Raw genomic sequence first — 18,002 nt, 5'->3', positions numbered from 1 at the left:
AACAGTAGAGATATTTTCTCTATATACTTGTAAGGTTGCATCTTACTAGTACTTCAGTGTTCTGGAGGAATTCTAGATGCTTAGTTACCTTGCGTCTACTCTTAGGAAACTTTTGGTACACACAGGCGCACCACTGGTGAATTCGGACCCGTTCCCTCTTATCAGAACTACACCTGAGATTTTTCACTGTGAAACCATTGAGAAAGACCCCCATTTGCAATTTGTTTACAAGGTTCTTGAGCAGACAGACCTGTTTATATATATGGTGTACTTATGGTAGTTGAGGTGCACTTCGTTGAAACCATCTTGTGGATATTTAGTCCTGGAACCGTAAAGAGTTGAAGCAAATTATTGGTCCTTCCCCCTCTCTGTACTGCTTTTGTTGATCATTCTGTTCCACACTTTGCTGTTATCATTTAGATGCAGAACAAGGTAACTAGATCAAGAAGCTCCTAAAATAGCTAAATCCTGAGCTCCCCTGATAATTGAGGTGGCATGTAGCTGGTAAAATATTTTGGGAGTATGATGAGGAGAAAGAAGGGGGCAGGTGTATGAAAGGACTGTCCTTGGTGAGGTGTGAGTGGTACAGTAGAACTGCTAAAGGAGGGACTCTACTCTGCCTGGGTAAATGGAGTGGTAAATCCTTTTAAGTTTGTAGAGGAAAATGCCTCAGCTTTAATCTTCTTTCTACACTTTTAATCTTTTCTACCTTGACAAAATCCAAGAACACTGGAAAGAGACGATTTCTCTGCATATGAGTTTTTTCATTGTAATCAATACCGTACAAAACTTTAAGGTAAATATGAAGTCATTAATCACACGTTGCAAGTCATTCATAGAAATGAGTTTGTAAAAGATTGATCCTGAGAAACATCAACTCACAGTAATAAGAGCTGTAGAAAGTTTGGATCCCAAAGCATGGGATCGTGTGGAAACCAAGGGATTTGGAATGCTAAGCACAGGATATCATGCTATCTGTAACATGTGCATCAGTTCTAAAAATAGTGGGGTATATTTCAAATAAGTTTTACAAATATTAGAAGGCTGTAGATTCCAATTATAAATACTGTGGAACAGTACCTCAGTGATAGCAATAAGTGAATATGGAGTGGAGCAAAATAAGCTTGAATGTCAAGTACTATAGGTAGAATACTGAATGCTTGCTTTAGGAATATGATGGAAATACTGAAGTATCTAAAGTAGATTAAAAGGTTCTTCCAGTATTTTCTCCTAGGTATTTTTTGTTAGGTGCTACTGTGTTGTGAGGCAATTTATTTATACTAGCAAACATTAGAGAGTTTCAGTAATTTGAGAGAATTCTTAGTTATGAAGTATATAATTAATAAAAACTGAGTTTTTTTTCATGTTTATGTATGGAAACAGATTTGGCTCAGGAGACTGTGAATTAAATACATTAATTTAAGAATAAGTAAAATGATCATTTTCATTAAAAAAACTGTTCTTTTTTGATGTTTTACTTTCCAACTGCGTAACTCTTTGGTTTTCATCTCTCTCACCTCACTTTTCTTACCCTCTTCAGTTTCTACACTTTTGCCTTCACATAAGCTATCTATTGTATGATTTGTCACCAAAATTACAGTGTAAATTCCCAGCTAAAATGATTTGCAAGATGTTTCTCTTTGCCAGTAATTGAAGCATATAGTCTTTTCACTTTATTGCATATTCATAATTAAAACATAATCTGTTTGCTGATAATCACTACCAGTATGCTTTCATCTGCCATATTAATTACAATACTGTTACACCCCAAGTCCTGTTATGTAAAAATGTATCACGCCTTATATTTAGAACTAAGAATTTGCTCTTATTGTAGTTGAAATCTAACAGCGTATTCTAAGAATTATTATTAAACCAGATATGGTAATTACATTAAAAAAAAAAAACAACAACCTTTTGCTATTTTCTTTATATTGACAGAAAACTTTCAATAGTAATGACACATTTAAAATTGTTATGTACATAATTCCTATTATCTTTCCTTTCTGAATGTCATGGTTAGTCTTCTAGTTTTCTTTGGAATTTGAGATCTTTTGCTTTTGGTCTGGGAAAAGGGATTATTATGGTAAGCTCTTGGTGTTCTAGGTTCTTCGTTGGGAGAAGGATAATTTCTTCTTCTTTGCCCTAGGAACTACTTGGGGATACTTTAAAATTTTGTCCTTTATTCTGTGATCTGTAATTACACTTTAAATCAAAATTTACAGGATAAAAGGATGCATCTTTTCCCTTTGTTACCCCTAGGACAGGTATTTACCAGCTTCCTTGTCTCATTTCATTGTCTTGTTTCATTTCACTAGTGTCATCATGTGCCCCCTTCCCTACCATTCCGTACTGTGTCTTGTGTTACTCCTTTTGATATCTGTGCTATCATCTCATGTCTGCACTACACCATTTTGTTGGTCATAGCTAATTCATCCTAATGAGAGCAGAAAAACAAAATTTTTGCACTACAGAAATCCTCAAAAGTAATATAGATTAGGCATAGCTATCTGATCTTTGTCTATAAAACCTGTCAAGATTCAGTCCTAAGTTGTTTGAGGTTGGTTCAAAGTGTATTGCTAGACAGTCCATACTGGGCTCAAGAGCTATGGTGGCTTAAATTTATTTCATAAATGCATTCCTCATATTATTTCCAGAAAAGCTGAAGAGCTCCTCCCCATCTTTTTAGTAAAAAAACAAATTTATCTTCTCTGGTTTAGCAAGCCATCCTAGTAAAAATAAATAAAAATTTTACACCTACTTATCATTGATATGACTGTACTATGCTAGGGGGAATATACATATACAGTAAAAATGAGAGTATATGTGGATGCTGGATTAATATATATTGAAGTTTTAAAATGATTATTTGTACTAATAAATCATAAACATTTACATATTTAGAAACATATTTATCAGAAACATAACAATTTTTCTCGTTTAGTAATCAGAAGGTATTACACTTTCCTCTTTAAGATTGTCATAATGACTACTGCTATTACTATGATTTTAGTCAATGTAGATTCTGCAGTATAACCATCTGCAAGTATTTGACAGTTTTCATAGATTCCTAACCTAGCTCCAGTAAAGGGCATTTCCTTTTCTGTTGTCACAACTATTGTATTTTGTCGTGACTAAAATGAATCACAGTCATTTAGGACACACAGTGGGAATTTCTTAAATGGGTGGATAATTCGATTTTTTTCTGGTGTGTTTTTACATCGTTTCATTTACCTTATAGCAAACTGCTAAGCTAAAGATTTGTTGTAGAGGCAGAAATAACTTCAAGAAAGGTTGCAGAAATCTTTGTAGTTTTTGAATTGTAGTTTTCAGAATATTTGCAATAAATGCCTTCCACAGTCATGAGTGTTTTCTGCCGTATAGTTATGTAAATGCGACAATTCCAAGTACACATAAAGAGATGATTATTTCAAGTCAGATTCTGAAAATTTGCCTTTGTAAATGAATGACTGTATTGGTGTTCTGTTTTTCTAGTGTGTTGTATTTGCTATGACATCTGGTCAGATGTGGAATCATATCCGTGGACCCCCATATGCTCATAAGAATCCTCAGAATGGACAAGTGGTGAGTTAATTCTTTTAATTTTTTTCAGGGGGGAGGGAGAGAAAATTTCACTTACTACACTGAATGTGTGACTACAGATATTTGCACTGTATGATACTGGCCGGAGTCTGAAGTCTCAAATTCCAAGCATATTCTGTTACAGAATTTTTGGTGTTTTAGAAAATTCTACTGCCTCTGATTTGAACAATGAAATTTCATAATTCTTTTATCATGCTCCCAGCTGCAGTGAATGTACTATAAAGTGTTTCATAGCACAGAGATTCCACTGCTCAGTGATAAATGGGTTTTGTCTTTTTGTAGAAACATATTCTCTCTCAATGTGGAAAGCTTTTTTTTTTTTTAACTTACACAAACGTTTGAGATCTATAACCTCTTCATCTTATGCATTTTAGTTAGAAAAGTTGACAGAAGAAGCACATTAAAATATTTGCCATTTTCCATTATATATGTCAGATTCCTGCTGAATGTTCAGAAGTTTATGTAATGCTTTTTTCTGTATTTCATTACTCCTTCAATTTAAGTTCTCTATCAGCTTCTTGGGAAGTTACCATTATCTGAACACTCCTGAAATTGATATTACATGCTGATTATGCTGTCTTTGAAAGAGTTTTCATACTTGCTCCTTTCTGCTCATAAATTAACAAATGTTCACCAGAGCTCACAAGGAGAAACTCTTTGCCTGCTTTGGGGCAGGGCAGGTAAAGAGGACCGTGTATAGTTTCTTGTACTCTTCCTTATTTACTGCTTTTCTAATAAATTGTTGTGAAACTTAGGCAGGAACCTTTTCTGTGCATGTATGGCATGTTCAGCCATGTTCAGCTTTGACAATCGCTAGTTAAAAGAGACTGGCTGATATCTTGGAACTTAAAAGAAATTTATTCTCTCTGTGTCTTAATTGGACTTGCAAAAAAAAAAATGTTTTGATTACTGATCTGCTTTGTATCAGGAATATAACAACATACTGAGATCATAAAATGACATAATTCAATCTGTCAACCTTGTTATGCAGAAGTAGAGCTAGTAATGTAGTAAATAATCTATGTAGAACACAGTTCATGTGTCAGTGCTTTAATCTCATTGGAGCTGCCTTGGTCAGTATGTAAAAAGTCAAATTCTAAGAATTTAAAAAGATACAGGTAAATACAGGATCACTAAGCTCCTGATTAATTTAACATATCACTAACCAGTAGTGTTGCAACTTAAAGCTCTGATTTTTGTAAGTGCTAGAAGCTTAAGCGTTTTGCAGACCATTACATGACATTTTTTTCAAAAAAATGTTATTGAATATGTTCCTGTTTCATTTTATGACAGTCATCTATGTTCCTCTGAATCTTAAGTCATAAAGCTACTTATATAATGCTTCTGTAAGATGTATTCAGCCATGATAGTAATAAGCGTTGTTTTTGTATTGTCTGCAACTGCAATTTTCATATGTGAATGAAATTTAACTCATTGCTTTATTTCCAGTGCTGGATACCAATTCCAAATTTACATGCCAATACAAGGATTTCTTGTATATAGTACTGACAAACTGCTTTCAATGATCTTAGCATTTAAACTCTTGTTTCCAAGAGAAGGCACAGAATAGCTCACCAAGCTTAGTTGTTTTATTGTTAGATTCAACTTCATAATTCTTAGCTTTTTGAATTTCCTAAGAGTTAGTAGTTCATTCTCTACTGTAGGGTCTAGTATGCTACCAGACTTTGAGAGGGATAATATTTTGTCTTTATCATGAGCTGTTTCTTGCTATCTCCATTTATTTGCTTTGTTCTTGTCATAATTTTAGTTCATACTTCAATTCTCTTCATTAAATGTCTTTAAAAAAAAAAAAAAAAGATGAAAAGGCATTTGTTTCCTTGCCTTAAACAATACTAGTTCTTAGAATCATTTTATTGTAGAAGTACAGCTAACGTTTCTTAAAAATTTTTAACTTCTGCTTGGCACTTATGGTTCTTTGCTTGATTACCAAAATTACTTTGATTCTGTGATTATATTCTTGGAATGAAGCTTTTAAGCCATATTTCTGTAATTCTGAGTAGGTCTGTTCTGTGAAGTGGATACACTGTCTGTCAGCGGTTTACGGGCTGGTTCGGTCCGGTTCCATAACTAGAAGGGCGGAGGGATCCACGGATCCGCACCCCTGGAAAAGGAAAATAGGGGACCCCAAAATAATTGAAAACAGCGGCAACAATCTGAGGTGAAACAAACTAATTTACTAAATATAGTATCAGCAAAATATAATGAGAGAGAGAGAGAGAGAGAGAGAGAGAGAGAGAGAGAGTGTGTGTGTCTGAAAGGTGGATCGGCCTCACCACAACGCTGAGGTGAGAAGTGCAGTCCAGTTGAGCCGATGAAGAAGCGCAGGCAAAGAAGAGAACATCAGGTGACCTTGCCGGGAGTTATATCTCCTCGCTGACCGCAAAGCCCCCTGGGGAAATGTAGCTCTTCTTCTCCTCCGGACAGGCACCCGGAACTTGAGCATCAGCAGTCAAACCCCCATTGCATTACATGATGTTATGATGTGGAATACTGATAACCAAAAATCATAAAACCATGACAGCTCTTTTACTGAGGTTGTTGGAGTTGCTTTCTGTATTTATTCCTGCATTCAGCTAATTTTAGTTTTAGGATTCATATATTATCTTTCAGTTCTGTTTTATGTTGACCAAACTAGTTCAAACTAGTTGTGCTACATTTCTGTCTTGATGTTATCTGTTGTATTTTTGGATAACAAGTTGAAGGACAAGCTTGATCTAAAAATAATGAAAATGGTTTTGAAAGTTTATAATTTTCCTTCATTATTTAGAAATGATTGGAATTTGGAAAGTTTGTGTGGAGGGGGAGATATTGTATTTTTCTTGTCAGATATTAGATGACTTTCTACACAAGCTGATGCTTTGTGAAATGGATAATAGTTTTGCTTGCCACTATATTACTTGGATTCTTTTCCTGTGTCTTGTATTTTAAAAGCTTGTTAAAACTGTTCAAGTGTAACAAAAAGTATGTTAAGAAGTAATTTTTATACATTTTGATATTCTTTTAACGGATCAGATAAAATATAAATATGTCTTTTACATTACAATATTGTTTTAACAGTTTTAAAACGGAAGATTTTTATCCAGGAACCGTCTTTAAAATATCACTTTTCAAATTGTCTCCCTGATGGAGATATCTAGTAATCTGTATGTTTCTGTAGTTAAATGAAAAATGTTTGACCTCTCTGATTCATTTTTCCATTTGCCAATGTAAAGATAAGGTACTCTGAAAATTTATACTTGGACTATGAGATACTGAATTCACAGCAGCTTTCTATAGCTAAGTAGCAAAAACAATTTTCATGCAATCTAATCTAAATCTAGTAAAAATGAAAGCAGAAACAAATCACCAAAACAACCACCTGAACTATTTCTTGGAACTATCATTAGAAATACCTTCCCTCTCAAGCTCAGTAGATCACAGTAAATAGTCTTTTTGCTTTCAACATTTGTCTAAATATGTATAAATGCAGATTGTATTTTGAATGTGTGATTTTTCTGAAGGTAGCCATGTTATTTGGTTCAGCTTCAACATATAAAAATGTCATTTTCTGTATGACAGAATATATCTATACTATGTATTTCATTTGGATTTTTTTTAAAGTTCACATAGGTTATTGTTCCAGCATGTAACATAAGATATCCAGATTAACCTTGTACCAGAGCAGTGTTTTGGTGCATCCATCAACAATAATTATAAATTAACTATTGAAATTAATTTTTTTTTTTCACTGGAATAGCTAATCATGCTAATATACTTGATAGAAGTGAGAAGTAGGTTATTTACTTAGGGTTTATTCAGTGAAATAGATTTTCCGTAGTCATCACAACTGAATTTTCTTGGAAACTTTTATCTAGTAAACGGTTTCTCTAGTCTTTTCTTAAAATTTCCTTCTTGATTCAATCAAGAGAAGCCTTAGCAATTGGCAGTGTAAGGAGATGAGCTAATGTAAAATAAAACAAAGTATCAAGTAATTCTGTTAACAGATCAGTGCATTAAAATGAACAACACTGTAGCATTTGGAAAACTATTAACAGATGTATCCCTCCTAATGTTTGAGGTTGAAGGAGGGGTAGTCGTTGGCTTTTCAATAAATTTCTGTGTAACGCGTTTCCACTTTGATATTAGAAAAGGGCAATCTTACCCAACATTTTGCACCCATTTTTAATGTGGGAAGAGAAGTAGGTAAGAATTCTCATGACAGAACTTTTTTAGATGAGAGATAAGAACCTCTAAATTATCAATTCTTTACGCATACATACTGTGAAAGTTTAGATAGGCTCATTTTATTGCAGTACTGTATTTTGGCTCAGTAAAGATAAAACACATTCTCATCAAATAAAAGTGGATTTTGGACAATCAAGCAGGCAGCAAGTATTTTGTCTTGATAAAATCCAATTAAAAAAAAAAAGCAGCCAGATTTTAATTGCTACTCATAACAACAGAAATTCAATTTTAATTGATCAGTATTTTCAAGTAATAAACAGTTCTTCCCACTGCCCCCCTTCCTTTTAAGTATGTGTTGATAGTTTCTAGAAGCAATTCAGTTTCATTTGGAAAACGAACTGTTTTGTGCATAAGAGTTTTATATCAGAAGTCAGATAAAGCTCAACTACGTGAAGCTGCAAAGCTCATAACTCATTATATTTTCCTTTTTGTTTAGTCTTTTTATTCTTTTAAATTTTGTTTCCTTCAAGAACAGACAAGGTAAGTTTTATCCTGTTCGGAAGATACCATTGACTTTAATATGATTAAACTTTGCCAAGCAGTATGCCTCTTCAGAGTTTCTGAAAGTCTGTCTTTTCTTAAGTGGTAGCGTCGTTATCGGATCACAAAAATACTCACACTGGAAATGAGAAAAAGATATTAAGCTTGGAGATGCTATTCGTTGTAGCTGAATAGAACTGAGCAGATGTTATTCCTGTACCTTAAGATTGTTGTTTGTTCTAAAACCTTAGGAAGTATTTTAAACAATTTTGAGGGAGTGAGGAAAGAAGAGAGAGAAAACTCTACCAGCGTTCCTTGTTGCATAGCATAGTCTTTTCCTACATCAGAGAGATTATTTTACAAATATTTCATATTCCGTTCCAGAAGATAACCAGATAACCTTTAACAAAAGTGTATTGATGTTCCTTTTGTTGCAGTAAAAGTTCAACATTGTGTGATGATTCAAGTATCAAAATATGTTCTATTCTCCAGAGACTTCCAGGGTTAAAGATCTAGTATGTTCTTCTGTTGAAGAGCAGTTCAGTCTCCATACAGTTTTCCAGTAAACATTGGAAATACTGTAATTTCAATGTAACAATGTTAGATTTTTCTTACACCTGTGAAAAATGCCAAGAGAAAGAACAGGCATTTGAAGGGCTATCTGAATTTTGCTGCTTCGATTTTGTTTTTAATCTGGAAGTCAGCAGTTATTTACTACTTGCTATTTTGATATATATATAAAATGTATTTTATATGTTTTCAAGGAAACAAGTTAGTCTGATTGGTCCAGCTCTTGCACCGATATTTATTCCTTTCTTTAGCTAATCTTTCATGTTTACTGACTGTATCTAAAGGAACAAATAATAGAAGATGACTAAATTAAAAGGTAAACTAAAAAGTCTTATTCTATACACAGATTGTACTTCTGGGTCTCTAATAGGCAGTAGGATCCTGCTTTCTATATAGCAGATACTTCTCTGAGTTAAAACCTTCTGCTATTCTGCTATGTCCCAGGGACATAGATGTATTGCTAGTAAAATGTTGTGTGTGTGAAAACAGAACTTCAAAACTGAGCACTGGAAATATGCAGAAATATTTGGGCGTAGTACTCACAGCCATTTTGTGTGGCAGTAATCTGGAGAGAATTTAGACAATAATAGATACCTTGCCTTCTGAGTGTGCATTTAATCAGAGGTATATGCAGTAAGTGGAAGTAATTGGGATAGGATGGAGTCCTGAAAATAGACAGATCAACTGAAACTGTAAAAACACAGCAATTTGGGGGAGAACACTTTCTACAGAATGAGTATACTACCAAGTTAGCAAGTGCAGTCCAAATTTGTAATACTGGTTTGAGTTTTTTCTTCTCCTTTGCTTCTCAGTATTTTTAACATTGACATCCATTTCATATAGCCCTGTAATTCTAAGTGTGCAAGAACTTAGAAGCAAGAGGGGCCTTGTATGACCAGTCATGGGCAAGTGCATCTTATCAAAATCTTAAACCTAGGTTTTGTTCCCACACTCATTTCGGAGCACCACTGTAGCACTTTGTATTCTAATGAAAAATTTTGACTGATTTGCCATTTGTTTGTCATTGCTTGCCTCTGAGTTGAGTTCCTTCTTGTCTCTTTTGTATATTTACAGATATCCTTCCTGTTGGCCTTCACTTTCTAAAGCCTAGACAAACTCTTCTTTCCAATAAAATAGTATTTTGTTCTTTTGACTTGCTTCCTCTCCATTATAACAAACCTTGATTAGAGGTGATGATTAGTTTATTAATATATTGCAAGTGTGTTTTGTATCCTGAATCTGACTTAATTTTCTGATGGGCAAATCACAATAATTAAGAACATGCTTATACTCACTTTTCTCAGTTGTTTTTCAGATGAGAACATAATTTGTGGAAATTCTTCTCACTTCCCAAGCAAATAGCTTTCGTTTCTTCCCATGTAATGTAGTGTAGTTTTTAAATCTGATTTTTTTTCTGACGTTGGCTGAATTTGTTAGTACTTGTTTTTGTATATGTCATCAACTTGATTCTTAATAAATTAGTCTCAAAATGTGGGCTTCTGTTAAATATTTTTAAAACCCAGTCGAGCCAGTTATTCAGTGTTCTATAATGTTTGCTCTAAAACCCATTTTTCTAGCTTTAAATGTAGCAGAATGAATTACTAAAGACTAGAAAAGTAATACCACATTTGTTTGTCAAGAGGATTAGTTGCCTTATGGAACATATTTTGTCTTCTGAATATGTCTCAATTTCTTTGGAATAATTACTTCCTCTCATTTTTCATGTTCCTTCATACATTTAATTGTTCTCTATTTCAAATTCATCCAAAAGCATTTCAAGTTAATGAAGGCTAAATTTGCTTTCAGAATCCATAGATATACGCTAGCATACTCTGATATACTCGGGATAAATATATAAAAAAATAACATTACTTTTAGGCTTTAAGGTACTAGATTTGAAATTAGGTTTTTTGAGTTTGCCTTTGCATGGCATAGATGCATTCTGTCAGCTGCAAATCCCTGGCTTCCTTTTATTCATCAGTAGCATTGCTGAGAACAGAATTCAGAAATTAGGTCATTATCACTCTTTACTGCATATTAACTTCTTTACTTGCTCTGTTTTAATGGCTGAAATATGAGGTATCTCTTTTCATTTCATTTGCAGAGCCAACTCAGCTTACTTCTTGACAACTTTCATTTTATCTGCAAGCTTTCTGACCTTTTAGGAGAGAAATGTATTTGCTAGTCAGTCTCTTTTCCACTCTTTCTAAGGTCTGGTTCATTGTTATTCCATTTGATAATTAATTAGCAAGGTCTGGAATCCATTCCTGAATCGTCTTTTTATCTATCTATCTATCTATTTATTTAAAGATGTGTGGGATACAGATCCAAGGTAAGTTGAGGAATATAACTGTTAGCTTGTGATTCATTGAGTTCACCAGATTTGCTAGTATAGATGACTTCCCTCATTAATTTTTCATTTCACTTGAACTCTTTTGAAAAATGAAATCATAAGTGAAATGTTTTAAATGTTACTGCTCATCTTTTAGTCTAATTTATTAAAATTATAATGGATCATTTTCTCTGCAATGTTTATACTTCTTGTGACTTCACAATGCCTTTTCTCTTATGAAAACTGTACTTAAAACAGTGTTGCTTCTTGTTGAACTAGTGAGTGACTGAAGATATAATCTGCCAGTTGTCACGTACATATCAGTGATGCCTGCTGTTATTACTATCTATTTCAATTGCTATGTAGAAAATTAGTCTTATGTCTATAATGAGTTTTTTATAAATGCTTTTCAATTGTTCAGCTTTGTGAAATCCTCCACCATGAATGGAGCCTGCGTTATCCATTGAAATGTTGATTTTTTTTTTTTTTCTTTCTTCAGGGCCTGAAATGTTCTTCTAAACCTAGCTTATTACTTTCTCACTGCCATTTTTCTGCACCTACTTAGTTTAGATAAGGAGTGCTCATTAGAAAACCTTAATCACTTTAATTTCCACCTTATATGCTTGAATCATGATTCTGTGATTTGGTTGTCATTACACAGGATTCATGAAATGTGTTTCTTTTGAACGAAGATAGAAGGTGGACTCCAGGAGTTCACTCAATATACCTCATGCTGCTCCTTTTTCTGTCAGTCCATAGAACCAGAGAGTAACTACTGTGAAGTAAAACTACTTGGAATACTGTGAAGTAAAACAGACTGGGTTCTGAGAATCAATAGGTATTTTACCACTTACTCATAGAAAGAGCCTGGGAGTCTGCAGCTAAACATAAGCATCTTTGCATCAGTAGTGATGATCATCTTCAAGTCACGTATTGATATTTCCTCTGATATGAAGGATGATACTGAGCAGGGGGTTACAGTTCCATGGAGATATTCCAAACACGGGTTTGTATTTGTTCCTGGGACAAGGCATGTCTTACATTTTACCATGTACGCTCTGGTAATGGTTCCTCAAATGAATGTTCATCTGTTTCTTGCTGATATACGTATATATAAAAAGCACAGCTGTAAGTACCTTTGAGATGTGTCAGCATTTATCGTAGCAGCTACTGCAGTCATCATCTATGATAGGCTTCTCTTACAGAGCTGCTCCTCTGCATCTATGAGGTTGTGATGCAGACAGTAATGTTTTGTGTTCTCTGACTATTGTTTTGTTTGGGGTGGTTTGTTTTTTTTTGCTTTGATCTGCTTTCCCTTCACAATTGCTGATGGAGGGCTAATTACCAAATGCCACAAAGACAAATGGTGTTCCCCAGTTCTTGAGCAGAGAAGACTGTAACAACTTCTGCTACTGTAGGAGTTCTTTGTCTTAACTGCAAACAGCATAATACACTGAACTATAAAAGGATAACATTTATTACTCCAAGAAATAAAAATTCTTTCATAAACATAAAGAAAAGTGCTCAGTCTTCTAACAGAACTAACAAATACTTCGGTTTATAGGTATATGTGTATATTTAATAATCTAAATATTCTTCCTTTCAGTTTAAAAGTTGTTTCTGTTATTCCTGATGATTTTAATTTATCCAGCTTAAAAAAAAGTGAAATAGGACACATTCAAACATACAGAAGTGCATTTTAATATCTATTAAAAAAATAGTGAATTTCTCAAAAGAGTTTGCTAGAAAGGGATTGCTAGATAGTATTAAAAATACTAGTTTTGAGGGAGACAAAAGACTAACCTTCAAACTTTTTCTGACTTTGTCTCTTATCTGTCATGCAAGTGTCAGAGTCATAATGTGAATACTCAAGAAGGCTTTGAATTGTCAATAGAGGAAGCTTCCTCTTTGAGGTTATATTCACTAGAACGGAAGAGATAACGCTATTATCAGTGTTCTTATAGTGTAGCCAATTTCTCATTGCATGTACTGAAATGCAGTTTTTAATACAGTTTAGATATTAGTATAATGATAAATACATCAGACTTTAAAAACTGAATTCCAAACTGTATCTGGGCTGTTTCAGTATAAAGTTCTACTTTTATATGTCTCAGATATTTGTGAATATTTTCTGAAAAAAGTGATTTTTAAACGCATTTCTACCCCCACACATCTCCACCCTCTTTTTTTTTTTTTTTTTTTTTTTTTGAAAGTTGACATTAAAATCTACATTTATTTCTGGGATGTGAACATCAGATCAAATCTTCAGCCTGCTGGAACTTTAGAGTCTGGCACTGGAATATAAACATAAATACCTGCCCACTGTATGATATGCAAATAGCATTATTTATGATGACTAGACTAGGGTTTTTATGCTCTTTTTGATAATGCATGCAAACTTAATATTTTAATCACTGACTGTATGAGTTGGTTTGAACTGGAATTAATGGACTTGTTACTTTCATCTTATATGTATTGATTTCTAGGTTTCTATGTGTTTACTAACATAGAAAAATCCAAATGCGTTTCAGTGCATTGTGCAAATTGTGCATGGTAATACAATAACTCTAAGTTTTTATATATGGCTTACTTCAAACTTGCTGATATTTACACTAAAATCAATTGAGGACTTAATCACTGCTAGTGGACATAGAACTGTAAAGATTTTCTTTTCATTTGCTTTTGTTTGTAAGTTATTGTTAGCCATATGTCAACTAATTCATTTGAGATCATTTCAGTGAGATTTGTATGTTATCTTCATTACCAGATCTAGGTAGTCTGAAATCCTTCCTTCAGTTAGGTATTCTGAAGTAAGACTTATGTTTTGCTTGAGTAAATTCTCATCCCTGACCTTCTGGTGTAGAGGTTAGCAAATAACAATTGACAGTTGTATCAGTGCTTAGGTTGCAGTAACCATCTCATATATATCAGGTGTATGAAAATAGTCGCCAGTGGCCATCACTGTAAATATTAAAATAAAGTAACCATCAAATATGCTAAATGACTAGAAAATTCTATGCAGATAAAGCTGTATCTCAGCTGAAAGCTAGGTTATTTTATTCAGTATCAGAAAAAATATTCCATATTTTATAAATATTAGAACTAATCAGTAGTGAACATAGATCTTCATTTGGTATTAACAGTATCCTGTATTGTGTAAAGTTGGCTATGTTTCCCTGTTAATATCACTCAAGAGTCTGATAATAAACACTTTTTTTTTTTTTTTTTTTGAAGACTCCAGATGAGTTCATACAGTGGCCATTAAATCAACTTAGGATATTGTGGTAACAACTCTACCAGTAGGAAATTTCAGTGTTGGAGATTTTATATCACTGATAAAATGTATTTTCTAATATGTGAAAGGTCGGGCTATAGTACCCAAGGACTAATTTTTTTCTCATTTCCATTTAGTTGTTCTCAGTTGCCTTCTCTCTTATGCTACCAATCTACAAGTCTTCAAGAAGTGAAAATAATTGAAGAGTGAATAAGTGTTTTCTCAATTCTCTTGTTGCCAAAGGAGTAATTCGAGTTAGGAAAAAAATAAATAGATAATTAGATAAAAATAGGTAAGATACTTACATTCAATACTTAAAGCAGTATTATTAGCAAATACATACTTTCATATTGCTCTGCATACATTACTGGATTGAATCCTATTATCATAGTTTTAAAGAGATGCAATTCAAATAGCAGTAGTTCGGTTCTGTAAGAGGTAAATGCTTTGCAAAATGTATGCTATAATCTGTCTTCAGAGTTCCAGAAAGGTAGGGAAGAAACTTAATCTAAAATGCTGCAACAAAAACAGGAGTTTTCTTGTAATATTTGTCATATCATAGTCTAACTTTTCAAAGATTAAGTTTTGTCTTTAAGATATCTAAACAATTGGCATCTATATTTGAAGTTGTTCTTTGGTTTTATTAACCAGCTTAGCTTACCTTTTTTGAAAGAGGAACTGCAAGTGTGAATCAAGGGACTTGTCAGTATTGCCTTATTATTAGGATGAGCCTGGAATCTACTGAAATATCCAGAATACTCTCCTTCCAGAAATATTCTTTTTCAGTGATTCACTGATTTGTGAAAGTAGGACATAGAATTTGATGCCATGGATTAAAGACTACCTGGAACAAGTGTTTCTAGAAAAGTTTGCAATGTCAATCATATATTATTCAACATGGGGAAGAGATTTCTTTGGCTCACTGATGTGTAACACTTTAACATTCAATATAAAAAGAAAAAGCTTGTAGCAAAAGTCAGTGATATACAAAGCTGGCAGCAGCTAGTCAAGAATAGCTTGAAGTTGTCACAGAGCAGGCAAAAAGAAAAATAAAATTTAAAAGGAATTATCTTACATGACTGATTTGTGACTATGACTATAGAGTGTACCTAAATATGCAAGAAAATCTGCCACAAAATGTTCGTATATCTTCTGAGTTCTATCTACATGTTTATATGTTTTTGATTTCCAAAACTGTTTATGAGATTTAAAGATATTTTTCAGCTAGCTTATAATGCATCTTTTGGTTATGTGCTCTTTATAAGCAGTTCAAGAAATATAATTATACTCTAATTCTTCATAGAAAATTAATAGCTCTAGGCTGAAAAGTTGGTATTAATTCTTGGGTAAGACAAAGACGTACCTCTTTCAAGTCTGTCTGTAAGAAAGATCTGCAAACAAAAACAACAAATTCCAGTCAGCTGGTTTTCTAAGGAACGAGGCTACATATTTTTGATGAATTGAGCCTACTGGAAACCTGGTAAAAGCTAAAGGAAAGTTGCATAGGAGAGGTAGAAACATTACTGGGTCTGTTCCATGGTCACTAAAAAGCTTTTGTGTTAGCAATTACACTTGATAAGTTTTCTCACTTATACTCTTTATAAACTATAAATAAAATCTTTAAATCTTAAAGATATGTCATCTTTGTAAGCAGATTGAAGAACTTAGGAAATGCAATAGAGATACATTGAGTCCATTGTTTTTACTGAATTGATTTTCAAACTAAGAATGGAATGTTGTGTAATTTACACTAAAAGACAGTGTAAGCTTCTAAAAGCACAAGTTTTCCTGGTTTCACATGGGACGGAGTTTACTTTCTTTGTAGTGACTGATGTGTTGTTGTGCTTTGGCTATAGGAGAAAAACAATGTTGATAACGCACATGTTGTAGTTGTTGCTGAATACTGCTGTATGGAGCCAAAAACATTTCAGGTTCTCAGCTTGTACTCCTGCAATCCCCTGTCTTGCACGATTCTACAAGGAGCTTGGAGGAGACAGAACCATGACAGCTGATCTAAATTGGCCAAAAAATACCCTATGGCACCATGCAAAAAAAACTATAAAATAGTAAGGTATTGGCTGGAGGTGGGAAGTACAGCCCAGGGGCTGGCTGGGCCTCAGCCAGCTGGTGGTAAGCAATTGTTTCATGCAGAAGAACTGTGGAAGAGTGTTTTCTGCCATTGTACTGCTTTGTTGGAAATAACTATGGAATGATTTGAATGGAAAAAAACACTTGTACGTTTTTGCTATTAAATGCCTGTAAAACGATCAACTCTTAGCAGACTATTCAGGAGTAAGATCTTTTGGTTATAAGAGCCAAATCAAAATAACTTTTAAATATGCAGTAGTCAACAGAGTGAACAGTGTTTAGAATTATAAGGACAGTCTACTGTAAATTCTGTGTTTCATGCACAGTTTAAATGCATTCCAGAAAAACAAAAGCTCAGGAAAGAACAGAAAGAACACAGGATCAGCTTAACTATGGAAGTACTTCTGTACGTGAAATGATAATGGCAAACTAGGAAAGCAGATGACATGCAGATTTGTGTGAGGTCTGTTAAATAATGACATGGAAAGTAGGACGAATTTTCAGTTTATTCTGATTAAATTTGAAGGCAATGTCTTCAAAAAAAGGTAGTTCTACACATTAATTAGAAAGCTGTAAAACTCCTTGCTTCGGGCTATTACAGATATTTAAAATTTACAACTTTCAAAAAGCTGCTGCACAAACTTATCACTAGAGAACCTGTTCAAAATGGTAGTTTCAAGACTGCCTAAAACCAGGAATACTGCTTGGGCGACAGTTTCTCAGAGGGATTTAAAGAGACCATTCTAGATCACAACCAGGATGTAAATATTAAGCTGTAATGTCATTAATGGGTTCTATCTAAATTATCAGGTGCAAAGTTGTTATTGTCTTCGTTCACATCTTTTAACAAAATAAAAGCAAAATAGTTGAAAATTAACTGCAAATAATTCAAGTGTGTGTAGTTCAGGAAATGTGAAAATGCTGGAAGTATAGTCACAAAAACATCTTAATTAGTTGATCATTTAAAAAAAACAAAACATGTTGAGAAATAGTAGAGAGATAGTACTGGCTGTTCTCATCTCGATTTGTGATTATAATCATTGAGAAGAATGAGCACATACATTACACATAGTAGCTTCTAGCCATCACAGTTCTTTTCATTGTTGAGGTGGGTATTACAGTAAAAATCAGTGCTTTACTTATCACTCCCTTGCTCAACATCTAACTTAAGCTTGTTTGCAGAACCTGTTCTTTGGTATTATTGAAAGGTACCCAGACTTCAGTGTGCTTTTTTCTTGTAGCATCGTGTTTAGTCTTCTGAAGATCAGTTAAATGTTACAAAGAAATAAATGTTAAAATAAAATTCTTTAATAGAGAGTGAATGATTTTACTTAATAGTTTGTAACATGCAACTGCATGGCTTATTGCATACTGTATATATTTCTAAATATTGACATTCTGCAATTCTATGTC

At 33.6% G+C, this 18,002-nt stretch overlaps 1 protein-coding gene across 1 annotated transcript in view; it reads left to right on the top strand.

The window, feature by feature from the left end:
* TUSC3 (tumor suppressor candidate 3) overlaps positions 1–18,002 on the top strand; it is a 108,273-nt gene that overhangs the window by 52,980 nt on the left and 37,291 nt on the right. The window contains exon 6 of the mRNA XM_085223083.1: positions 3,493–3,582. Within this exon, the coding sequence (XP_085079209.1) occupies positions 3,493–3,582 (90 nt within the window). The remainder of the gene's footprint in view (positions 1–3,492; positions 3,583–18,002) is intronic.

This window comes from Meleagris gallopavo, chromosome 4, assembly GCF_905368555.1.
Source record: "Meleagris gallopavo chromosome 4, MGAL_WU_HG_1.1, whole genome shotgun sequence".
In the NCBI taxonomy this organism is placed as follows: Eukaryota; Metazoa; Chordata; class Aves; order Galliformes; family Phasianidae; genus Meleagris; species Meleagris gallopavo.
This window is presented reverse-complemented; position numbering and strand designations above follow the sequence as displayed.